The following is a 12,500-nucleotide window of genomic DNA, read 5'->3' as shown; positions in this document are numbered from 1 at the left end:
CATGTGGTATTAGACAGAAAGGAGGAACTTTTCTTCTCCTCCATTTGAAAACGTGGATGTTATCAGCACTACTGTCTGATTCCAATCAATGCAAGCCATCAGAATCAGGTAATACACCAACTTATATTCTTGTCTTCATGAAAGAAAGGAATCTATATGTGTTAAACATGCTTGTATTATCTTTAACCACCTTTAAGTTGTTAACAATATTAACTATATGTGTTAAACATGCTTGTATTATCTTTAACCACCTTTAACTTGTTAACAATATTAACTATATGTGTTAAACATGCTTGTATTATCTTTAACCACCTTTAAGTTGTTAACAATATTAACTATATGTGTTAAACATGCTTGTATTATCTTTAACCACCTTTAACTTGTTAACGATATTAACTATATGTGTTAAACATGCTTGTATTATCTTTAACCACCTTTAACTTGTTAACAATATTAACTATGTGTTAAACATGCTTGTATTATCTTTAACCACCTTTAAGTTGTTAACAATATTAACTATATGTGTTAAACATGCTTGTATTATCTTTAACCACCTTTAACTTGTTAACAATATTAACTATATGTGTTAAACATGCTTGTATTATCTTTAACCACCTTTAAGTTGTTAACAATATTAACTATATGTGTTAAACATGCTTGTATTATCTTTAACCACCTTTAACTTGTTAACAATATTAACTATATGTGTTAAACATGCTTGTATTATCTTTAACCACCTTTAACTTGTTAACAATATTAACTATGTGTTAAACATGCTTGTATTATCTTTAACCACCTTTAAGTTGTTAACAATATTAACTATATGTGTTAAACATGCTTGTATTATCTTTAAACACCTTTAACTTGTTAACAATATTCACTATGTGTTAAACATGCTTGTATTATCTTTAACCACCTTTAACTTGTTAACAATATTAACTATATGTGTTAAACATGCTTGCATTATCTTTAAACACCTTTAACTTGTTAACAATATTAACTATATGTATTAAACATACGTGTATTATCATTAAACACCTTTAATGTATTAACAATATTAACTATATGTGTTAAACATGCTTGCATTATCTTTAAACACCTTTAACTTGTTAACAATATTAACTATATGTATTAAACATACTTGTATTATCATTAAACACCTTTAATTTATTAACAATATTAACTATATGTGTTAAACATGCTTGCATTATCATTAAACACCTTTAACTTGTTAACAAAAACATATGTTTCATAAATAAGTAAATATAAATTATATATATGAATGAGGTAGATCCCCACGACTTGATCAATTGAAAAGTAGCTCGCCTGCAGAAAAAGTGTGAGCATCCCTGTTCTAGGGCATTAAAAAAACAACAACGTACAACAAACCAAACCAAAAATCGTGGTAAAATCCGAACTGTGAATTGTGTGAACCGTTCCACCCCTAATCCGGAAAGCTGCACTAAAATGTGACTTTTGAATGAACCAGCAAACAGTTTTGTTGAAGATATCTTATAAGGTCATTTAACATGTTAAGCTTTAAGGTTGAAGGTCGTTAACTAAGCAGTATGATTCTAGGAATCGCTTCTTCACGTATTACAGTTTTGCCAAAGGCTGTGTGGGGAAATGAGCTTTGGTGGAAAGGATACTGACTGATCATTCCACACTGGAACATGCAATGTGTTGATATACCTACATGATCCTGGTGCGTATCGGACCAGGTCTGTTAGCAGTATTTAATGCATTTTAGGTCTATAGCTCACACCAGTAAGCACAGTCGCACCCCTATTTCCTTTTTTGTCTCAATATTCTAGAAGCACATCTGTTTTTTTCAATCTCCTAATTCCCTCACAGCAAATCATCTCCACTGGAGCTCAGTGTTGTGAGAGGGTGTGTGGATGTGTGCTTCCCAGGCTCATTTACTGCACGGTGGCTTGGCGGAGGACTCAAAAGGTGTCAAAGAGGGCATTTGATCTTTTCAAATGTAGCACTTTTTTTAGTCTTTGAAATGGTCCTATGTCTGGCTCTCATTAATATAAAATCACTCGGGCAAATAGGGTCGTCACCATACCAGTCCATACCGATACCTATGAATTTCTACGATTCATATTCAATTGCACAAAAAAAGACATTGCTCGTCAGACCACAGAACACTTTTTCCACTTTGCATCAGTCCTTCTTAGATGAGCTTGGTCCCAGCTCTGGGTGTTGTTGATAAATGGCTTTCGCTTTGCATAGTAGAGTTTTAACTTGCACTTACAGATGTAGCGAGCAACTGTAGTTACCGACAGTGGTTTTCTGAAGGGGTCCTGAGCCCACGTGGTGATATCCTTTACACGCCGATGTCGCTTTTTGATGCAGTACAGCCTGAGGGATCGAAGGTCACGGGCATTGCCGCTTACGTGCAGTGATTTATCCAGATTCTCTGAACCCTTTGATGATATTACGGAGCGTAGATGGTGGAATCTCTAAATGCCTTGCAATTGCTGGTTGAGAAAGGTTTTTCTTAAACTGTTCAACAATTTGCTCACGCATTTGTTGACAAAGTGGTGACCCTCGGCCCATTGTTTGTGAATGACTGAGCATTTATACCCAATCATGGCACCCACCTGTTCCCAATTAGCCTGTTCACCTGTGGGATGTTTCCAAAAAAGTGTTTGATGAGCATTCCTCAACTTTCTCAGTCTTTTTTGTCACTCGTGCCAGCTTCTTTGAAACATGTTGCAGGCATCAAATTCCAAATGAGCTAATATTTGCAAAAATAACAAAGTTTACCAGTTCAAATGTTAAATATCTTGTCTTTGCAGTCTATTCAATTGAATATAAGTTGAAAAGGATTTGCAAATCATTGTATTCTGTTTTTATTTACCTTTTACACAACGTGACAACTTCAATGCTTTTGGGGTTTGTAAGAACAGTATTGTTCCATAACCTCCCAGTGTATCAAAACAAACAATAATATGCTTATGAAAATGATAATTAACATCAACAGTCAACTATTTTACATTCTAAAAAGAGCAGCAGTGGTGTGGAGCCTTCAAGTATATAAAACAAATAATATTTTTTTTAATTATTTTAATATGGTGGGAGTGTGACGCTAAATTTTCGAAGAAAATAAATATTTTTCCATGTATTAGCCGCACCGGACTGTAAGCCGCAGATATATAAATATACATTTTGGAATGAGTTATTTACACACAAATATTTTGTACATGTTGATTCCGACTGGTATCTGTAACAGGGCAGTAAAACGGCTGATCAACAAAACCAAAGTCATCGTCATAGACCCACAATCATAGAAGCGAGCTCTCCAATCAGCTAAACAGATTCAATAACTCCACAGTGACGTTTTGGTGAATTTACTGAGGATTTTGTGAAACTGAAACGGCACAAAAAGAATGCCATTGTAAGTTAATAATACTAACGCAGACACTCGTGCGTGTGTTAGCATAGTAGCTAATGATAACAACGCTGGCTTCATTACATTACGATGGCACGCACATATATGCATGAAAACACTCCTACAGACATCACACATAGAAGTAAGAATTGTTTTAGTTTTACTGTAAAAATTTACAAACCTTGCTCGGCGCGATAAATGCTCGAGTAGAAACGTTATGGATGACTTAGAAGATGGAACAGCACTTCTACTTCCGGTTCTAAGCTCTAAGCAGAAGGGCACTGCAGCGCAAACTCGCAAACCCAAAATATGGTGCCATATGTTGCGTCAGACCAGTTCTTCCTCCAAGGGAATCTAAATTACTGGTCAATCCCAAGTTATTTCGATGACATATATGCTGAGCAAGAAGGACCATCAAGACAGAATTGGAATATTTTCTAGTTTATTCCAAAGCTTCGGGAGACCAACCTAATTAATACATTTGTATCGGCTGCTCTAGTTGATCTGGCATTCAAACGGAAAGAGACTACTTCTTGAATCTGCAAACAGCCCCAAACCCTCTCCAGAAATGAATACAGGCTCATTGTTCTACTACAGATAAGATATAAGGCAGTACTCCAACTCCTACATTACAAGTCTTCAAGGTAACACACACAGTTTTACTTGCGGACATAAAATGAAAAAAAAAGAAAGAGTACAAATGGAAAAACACTAGATGATTCAAACATGACTATGAATTAAGAAATAACTCTTGAACATATATATGCATTCTCCACAATCCCCCTTCAGATCTTCTCCAAAATATCTCTTCTACTAGACCAGGGGTCGGCAACCTTTACCAGTCAAAGAGCCATTTTGACCAGTTTCACAAATTAAAGATAACAATGGGAGCCACAAATTTTTTTGAAATTTAAAATGAAATAACACTGTATAAAAAGTTTTTTTTTGCTTTGTGGTATGTATAAACCAGGGGTCTCAGACACGCTGCCCATACCTTAATATGGAATATGAATGCTGGTGCGGCACGCGCTTGTCAGCGTCATGCGTGCTCACGTGTTGGTACAGCATATAGCACCCACTACAACCGGCGTGCCTAAACAACCACACAGGTTACAGTGGCGGTATAAAAAAAAAAAAAAACTTTAACACTCTTACTAATAATGCGCCACACTGTGAACCCACACCAAACAAGAATGACAAACAGATTTCGGTAGAACATCTGCACCTTAACACAACATAAACACAACAGGACAAATACCCAGAATCCCATGCAGCCCTAACTCTTCCGGGCTACATTATACACCCCCGCTACCAAACCCCGCCCACCTCAACCGACGCACAGAGGGGGGGGTTGGTGGTAGCAGGGGTGTATAATGTAGCCCGGAAGAGTCAGGGCTGCATGGGATTCTGGGTATTTGTTCTGTTGTGTTTATGTTGTGTTAAGGTGCAGATGTTCTCCCGAAATGTGTTTGTCATTCTTGTTTGGTTTTGGTTCAAAGTGTGGCGCATTATTAGTAAGAGTGTTAAAGTTGTTTTATATGGTCACCGTCAGTGTAACCTGTGTGGCTGTTGACCAAGTATGCCTTGCTGTCACGTACGTGTGCGAGCAGAAGATGCAGACTGCATAACAAGGGGTTGGGCTGGCACGCTGTTAATACAGATTGTAGAGGGCGCCAAATGCTGTACCATCATGGCACACCCTTATTATAGCTTTAAGGGTGAAAATCGGAGAATATTAATCCCGGGAGTTTTCTGCGGGAGGCATTGAAATCCGGAAGTCTCCCGGGAAAATCGGGGGGGTCGGCAAGTAAGCTGCTGAGCCGCATCAGAGTGATCAAAGAGCCGCGGGTTGCCGACCCCTGCCCTAGAGCAACACTTCTAAAGCACACCCTACATTAAAGTAGGTGCTGTTTTGGTTTTCGAGCAAGCTAGCAATAAACAATCAAACCATAGTTACATGGGAGAGGGATGGAGGGGGTCAACGTCAATGTCGTCATTGTCAGGGAAGGAAACTAACAGTCCCCGAAAGTCACCACTATGCTTGACCCCCTTCAGCACACATACCACAAACAATAGCACACCTTTTGGAAAATTCCATAAATTAGCCACACGTTTTTATAAGCTCTCCTATTTCTGGGGCTGAGGTTGCTGAGGTAGCTAAAAAGCTCCTCGGTGGCAAGGCCCCGGGGGTAGATGAGATCCGCCCGGAGTTCCTTAAGGCTCTGGATGCTGTGGGGCTGTCTTGGTTGACAAGACTCTGCCGCATCGCGTGGACATCGGGGGCGGTGCCTCTGGATTGGCAGACCGGGGTGGTGGTTCCTCTCTTTAAGAAGGGGAACCGGAGGGTGTGTTCGAACTATCGTGGGATCACACTCCTCAGCCTTCCTGGTAAGGTCTATTCAGGTGTACTGGAGAGGAGGCTACGCCGGATAGTCGAACCTCGGATTCAGGAGGAACAGTGTGGTTTTCGTCCTGGTCGTGGAACTGTGGACCAGCTCTATACTCTCGGCAGGGTCCTTGAGGGTGCATGGGAGTTTGCCCAACCAGTCTACATGTGCTTTGTGGACTTGGAGAAGGCATTGGACCGTGTCCCTCTGGAAGTCCTGTGGGGAGTGCTCAGAGAGTATGGGGTATCGGACTGTCTGATTGTGGCGGTCCGCTCCTTGTATGCTCAGTGCCAGAGCTTGGTCCGCATTGCCGGCAGTAAGTCGGACACGTTTCCAGTGAGGGTTGGACTCCGCCAAGGCTGCCCTTTGTCACTGATTCTGTTCATAACTTTTATGGACAGAATTTCTAGGCGCAGTCAAGGCGTTGAGGGGATCTGGTTTGGTGGCTGCAGGATTAGGTCTCTGCTTTTTGCAGATGATGTGGTCCTGATGGCTTCATCTGGCCAGGATCTTCAGCTCTCGCTGGATCGGTTCGCAGCCGAGTGTGAAGCGACTGGGATGAGAATCAGCACCTCCAAGTCCGAGTCCATGGTTCTCTCCCGGAAAAGGGTGGAGTGCCATCTCCGGGTTGGGGAGGAGATTTTGCCCCAAGTGGAGGAGTTCAAGTACCTCGGAGTCTTGTTCACGAGTGGGGGAAGAGTGGATCGTGAGATGGACAGGCGGATCGGTGCGGCGTCTTCAGTAATGCGGACGCTGTATCGATCCGTTGTGGTGAAGAAGGAGCTGAGCCGGAAGGCAAAGCTCTCAATTTACCGGTCGATCTACGTTCCCATCCTCACCTATGGTCATGAGCTTTGGGTTATGACCGAAAGGACAAGATCACGGGTACAAGCGGAAGAAATTAGTTTCCTCCGCCGGGTGGCGGGGCTCTCCCTTAGAGATAGGGTGAGAAGCTCTGCCATCCGGGGGGAGCTCAAAGTAAAGCCGCTGCTCCTCCACATCGAGAGGAGCCAGATGAGGTGGTTCGGGCATCTGGTCAGGATGCCACCCGAACGCCTCCCTAGGGAGGTGTTTAGGGCACGTCCGACCGGTAGGAGGCCGCGGGGAAGACCCAGGACACGTTGGGAAGACTATGTCTCCCGGCTGGCCTGGGAACGCCTCGGGGTCCCCCGGGAGGAGCTGGACGAAGTGGCTGGGGAGAGGGAAGTCTGGGCTTCCCTGCTTAGGCTGCTGCCCCCGCGACCCGACCTCGGATAAGCGGAAGAAGATGGATGGATGGGTTTTTATAAGCCGCAGGCTTCAAAGCGTAGGTAAAAAAAGCAGTGTCTTATAGTCCAGAATAAAAAAGCTGAAACATTTTATTATTTATTCATATCAACATTTCGTCCCTCTCCCGTTACGTTACCGCCATGCACTGATGCTCTCATCGGTGATTTTGGTTGAGTACGTTTATTTAAGAGATAAACGATAGGTGACGTGAGGCAAAGATTGCGTTGATGAAAGCTAAACGAGAGGCCTTTGACGAGTTGTCCGAGAGACGGGACGTAAGAAAGGAGAAATAGGACTGGTGCAGATTGGCAAGGCAGAGGGATCGTGGTGGGAGGGATGTGCAGCAGGTTAGAGCCATCAAGGACTAAGATGAGATCGTGCTCACAAGTGTGAAGGGAGACATGGGAAGAATATTTAGGACTGATGAATGTTAAACGTGAGAGAAGAGCTGGAAGTTCCAGGCTGATGCGGTTTAAAAGAGGATCCATTACGATAACTCAGTCAGCCTTGATAACGTACCTGTGCAGGTATGCATTTTTAACGAGATTGTTCAATAATGTCTTAGAGCAAGGGTGTCAAACTCATTTGGAGGAAAATCTATTGCTGGACTGGTAAAAAAATAATGGCATAATAACTTCAAAATAAAGACGACTTCAGATAGTTTTCTTTGTTTTACTTTGGCCAAAAATAGAACAAGCACATTCTTAAAATGTGCACATTTCAAGTAATCCTTTTTGGCAAATTCTAATGTTGGCAGTTGACCATTAAAAACATGTTTAAAAAAAGACTGTTTCCCCGAACCGCCGCATTGGTGACATCCACAACTGCCACAACACATTCATTTATCATAATTACAATATTATAATATAATCAATCAATCAGTCGTATATATATATATTCCGCATTGGTGACATCCACAACTGCCACAACACATTAATTTATCATAATTACAATATTATAATATAATCAATCAATCAGTCATATATATATATATTCCGCATTGGTGACATCCGCAACTGCCACAACACATTCATTTATCATAATTACAATATTATAATATAATCAATCAGTCAGTCACATATATATATATATATATATATATATATATATATATATATATATATATATATATATATATATATATATATATATATATATTATGATTTAGGGCTATATAAGTAAACTTTGACTGATTAATATATATATATATAAGTAAACTTTGACTGATTAATATATATATATATATATATATATATATATATATATATATATATATATATATATATATATATATATATATATATATATATATATATATATATATATATATATATATATTAATCAGTCAAAGTTTACTTATATAGCCCTAAATCAGGAGTGTCTCAAAGGGCTGCACAAGCCACAACGACATCCTCAACTCAGATCCCACATCAGGGCAAGGAAAAAACTCAACCCAATGGGATGACAATGAGAAACTTTGGAGATTTACAGAGAGGAGCAGAAGGAGTCATGTTGTGTATTTATGGATTTAGAAAAAGCCTATAGTTAGAGTCCATGATTTGTTATTGTGACCAAAATGATCACGGTTATCATTTTTATCACGGTATCGCTAAGGTTTATTCAAGTTTAGATTAGGGGATTTTGCTTTTTTTAATATTGTTTTTGCATTTCAGAAACCGATACCGATACTGACCGATACCGATACTGACCGATACTGGCCTATCCGAGCATGTATTAAAGTTTAAAGTTATTTAGCCTACTTAGTTGTCAGAATCATGTTGAAAAGGGTTTTAGAATATCAAATAACTTGCATTCAATTGAATATGGGTTGAAAAGGATTTGCAAATCATTGTATTCCGTTTATATTTACATCCAACACAATTTCCCAACTCATATGGAAACGGGGTTCGTATTTGAAACCGTCACAATTCTAATGCATTTGATTATACAAATAATGAAGGCGTCGTCTCTCTTGCTTCTTTTCCCCGCCTCATCTTTTTTTTGCTTTTCCCGACGTGCGTGCGCCCGAACGCACGCCGGCCGCCGCAGTGTCTGCAGAGAATGTGGAAAAGAGCCTGAGGCAGATGGAGAAGCAGCTGCTGCAGCTGGAGAAAGACCTCCAGACGTTCTCGTCCCCGGACGACCCCGCCGACATGTTCTTCCCCAAAATGGCTATATCCTTTTGAACGCCGTGCAACCAGCACATGGCGCTCTCGGTAGGTAAAACCTGATGATCCGCCATGCCTGCATTTAACTCTGCAAATTAGCAAGAGCCCCCCCATTGGATGATTGCTGCATGCGTGATTATGGTTCATCTGGCAACAACCAGCGGCTTCTCATTAAGGTCAGACAGTTAGCAACAGCATGGGGAAACATGCCATGGCTGAAACGACCCATACTACTGGGTTATTAGAAAGTGCAAAAACGGCGTGAAAAATGTCATCAATACAAGTTTTAGAACATTTAAAGAGGTGTCCAAAGTGTGGCACATTCTAAAAATGATTACTGTACATAAAAAAAAGTGGAATAAAAGAGCAAAAACAGGTGAAATGTAACAAGAAAAGGTTGCAATGTTGACTCTAATAATACAAAACTGCTATCATGATGTTTTGTATCTCAAAGGTATAATTAAAATCAATGTTATGAATTATTGATCTATTTAAGGCTCCTATTATTTTACATCACGTATTTAATTTTGAACATTTTAGGGGGAAAATGTTGCATATTTTGTGTGTTTGCCATACAAAACTAAGTTTTCCATGACAAAAAATGCTTAAAACAAAAAAAAAAATTTTTTTATATGATTATTTTAGTGGGATTTTCTTTTAACTGTCATTGCTCAAAAATGTATAATAAATCAATGATTGACCTATTTAAGGCTCCTATTACTTCACATCAAACATTTCATTTGGAAAATTTTTAGGGGGAGAATGATTGCATATTTTGTTTTTTTGCCTTAAAAAACTAAGTTTTCTATGACAACAAGTGCATAAAAAAACAGAGAAATAATAAAAACCATACTATCTAAATATTAATCTCTGAAACTAAAAACAAAAGATTTTATATAATTGGTATTTAAAACAAATAAGAGGGACCTTTTTGGATCCCTGACATTTTTTGTAGTTTTTTATTATTATTAAATTATTATATATACTGTATATATATATATATATATATATATATATATATATATATAATAATTTAATATGCTAAAATGCTTAAAACAAAAAAAATAAAAACTAGATGTGAAGATCTAAATATAAAGAAATAAAGATCTCAAAGATAACGTATGACTGATTTTTTTAAATTTTTTAATTTATTTTATTTTTATTTTTTTATGACTGATTTTTAACACTTTTATGAGTATTTGTATATGGGAATTTTAGTGGGATGTTTTTTTTTTAACTGTCATTGCTCAAAAAATAATAAATCAAAATAAATGTTGTTATGAAATATTTACCTATTTAAGGCTCCAATTACATGTTTTTTGTTTTTGTCATAAAAAAACTAAATTTTCCATGACAAAAAGTGCTTAAAAGAAGAAAAAATAAAAACTAGATGTGAAGATCTAAATATAAAGAAATAAAGATCTCAAAGATAACGTATGACTGATTTTTTACATTTATTTTATTTTTATTTTTTTATGACTGATTTTTAACACTTTTATGAGTATTTGTATATGGGAATTTTAGTGGGATGTTTTTTTTAACTGTCATTGCTCAAAAAATAACAATGAATCAAAATAAATGTTGTTATGAAATATTTACCTATTTAAGGCTCCAATTACATGTTTTTTGTTTTTGTCATAAAAAAAACTAAATTTTCCATGACAAAAAGTGCTTAAAAGAAGAAACAATAAAAACTAGATGTGAAGATCTAAATATAAAGATCTCAAAGATAACGTATGACTAATTTTTTTTTTAATTCTTTTTTTTTTTTTTTTTTATGACTGATTTTTAACACTTTTATGAGTATTTGTATATGGGAATTTTAGTGGGATGTTTTTTTTAACTGTCATTGCTCAAAAAATAACAATAAATCAAAATAAATGTTGTTATGAAATATTTACCTATTTAAGGCTCCAATTACATGTTTTTTGTTTTTGTCATAAAAAAAACTAAATTTTCCATGACAAAAAGTGCTTAAAAGAAGAAAAAATAAAAACTAGATGTGAAAATCTAAATATTTAAGAATTCAAAGATAATGTATGACTGATTTTTAACACTTTTATGAGTATTTGCATATGGCAATTTTAGTGGGATATTTTGTTAACTCAAAAAATAACAATAAATCAAAATAAATGTTGTTATGAAATATTTACCTATTTAAGGCTCCAATTACATGTTTTTTGTTTTTGTCATAAAAAAAACTAAATTTTCCATGACAAAAAGTGCTTAAAAGAAGAAAAAATAAAAACTAGATGTGAAAATCTAAATATTTAAGAATTCAAAGATAATGTATGACTGATTTTTAACACTTTTATGAGTATTTGCATATGGCAATTTTAGTGGGATATTTTGTTAACTAAAAAAATAACAATAAATCAAAATCAATGTTGTTATGAGTTATTGACCTATTTAAGGCTCCAATTACTTCACATCAAAAAGTCAATTTTGAACATTTTAGGGGGAAAATTTTGCATATTTTGTGTGTTTGCCATACAAAACTAAGTTTCCCGTGACAAAAAGTGCTTAAAACAAGAAAAATAAAAACTAGATGTGTTAATCTAAATATTTAAGCTTTCAAAGTATTTAAAAAAAAAATCAAAGATAATGTATGAGTGATTTTTTTTAAATTTTAGGATTATTTTTATATGAGAATTTTAGTGGCATTTTCTTTTGTTTAACTGTAATTGCTCAAAAATTTATAATAAATCACCGTTGTTATGAATAATTGACCTATTTAAGGCTCTAATTACTTCACATCAAACATTTAATTTGGAACATTTTTAGGGGGAGAATGATTGCATATTTTGTGTTTTTGCCTTAAAAAACTAAGTTTTCTATGACGTAAAGTGCATAAAAAAACAAAGAAATAATAAAAACCATAATATCTAAATATTTAAGCTCTGAAAGTAAAAACAAAAGATATTGTATAATTGGTATTTAACACAAATGAGAGGGACCTTTTTGGATCCCTGACAATTTTTGTAGTTTTTTTTATTATTAAAAAAAACTATATATATACATATAATAAATCAAAATCAATGTTGTTATGAATTATTGATCTATTTAAGGCTGCTATTATTTTACATCAAATATTTAATTTTGAACATTTTAGGGGGAAAATGTTGCATATTTTGTGTGTTTGCCATACAAAACTAAGTTTTCCATGACAAAAAGTGCTTAAAACAAGAACAAATAAAAACTAGATGTGAAAATCTAAATATTTAAGAATTCAAAGATAACGTATGGCTGATTTTTAACACTTTAATGAGTATTTGT

The 12,500-nt window shown here is 36.3% G+C and overlaps 1 protein-coding gene across 1 annotated transcript in view; it reads left to right on the top strand.

Annotated features, from left to right (window-relative positions):
* LOC133615853 (protein diaphanous homolog 3-like) overlaps positions 1-12,500 on the top strand; it is a 394,852-nt gene that overhangs the window by 240,060 nt on the left and 142,292 nt on the right. Inside the window, exon 24 of the mRNA XM_061974703.2 lies at positions 9,106-9,230. Within this exon, the coding sequence (XP_061830687.2) occupies positions 9,106-9,230 (125 nt within the window). The remainder of the gene's footprint in view (positions 1-9,105; positions 9,231-12,500) is intronic.

The sequence above is a fragment of the Nerophis lumbriciformis genome, linkage group LG15, assembly GCF_033978685.3.
Source record: "Nerophis lumbriciformis linkage group LG15, RoL_Nlum_v2.1, whole genome shotgun sequence".
Lineage (NCBI taxonomy): Eukaryota > Metazoa > Chordata > Actinopteri > Syngnathiformes > Syngnathidae > Nerophis > Nerophis lumbriciformis.
Note: the sequence above shows the minus strand (reverse complement) of the source record. Positions and strands in the feature narration are given on the sequence as shown.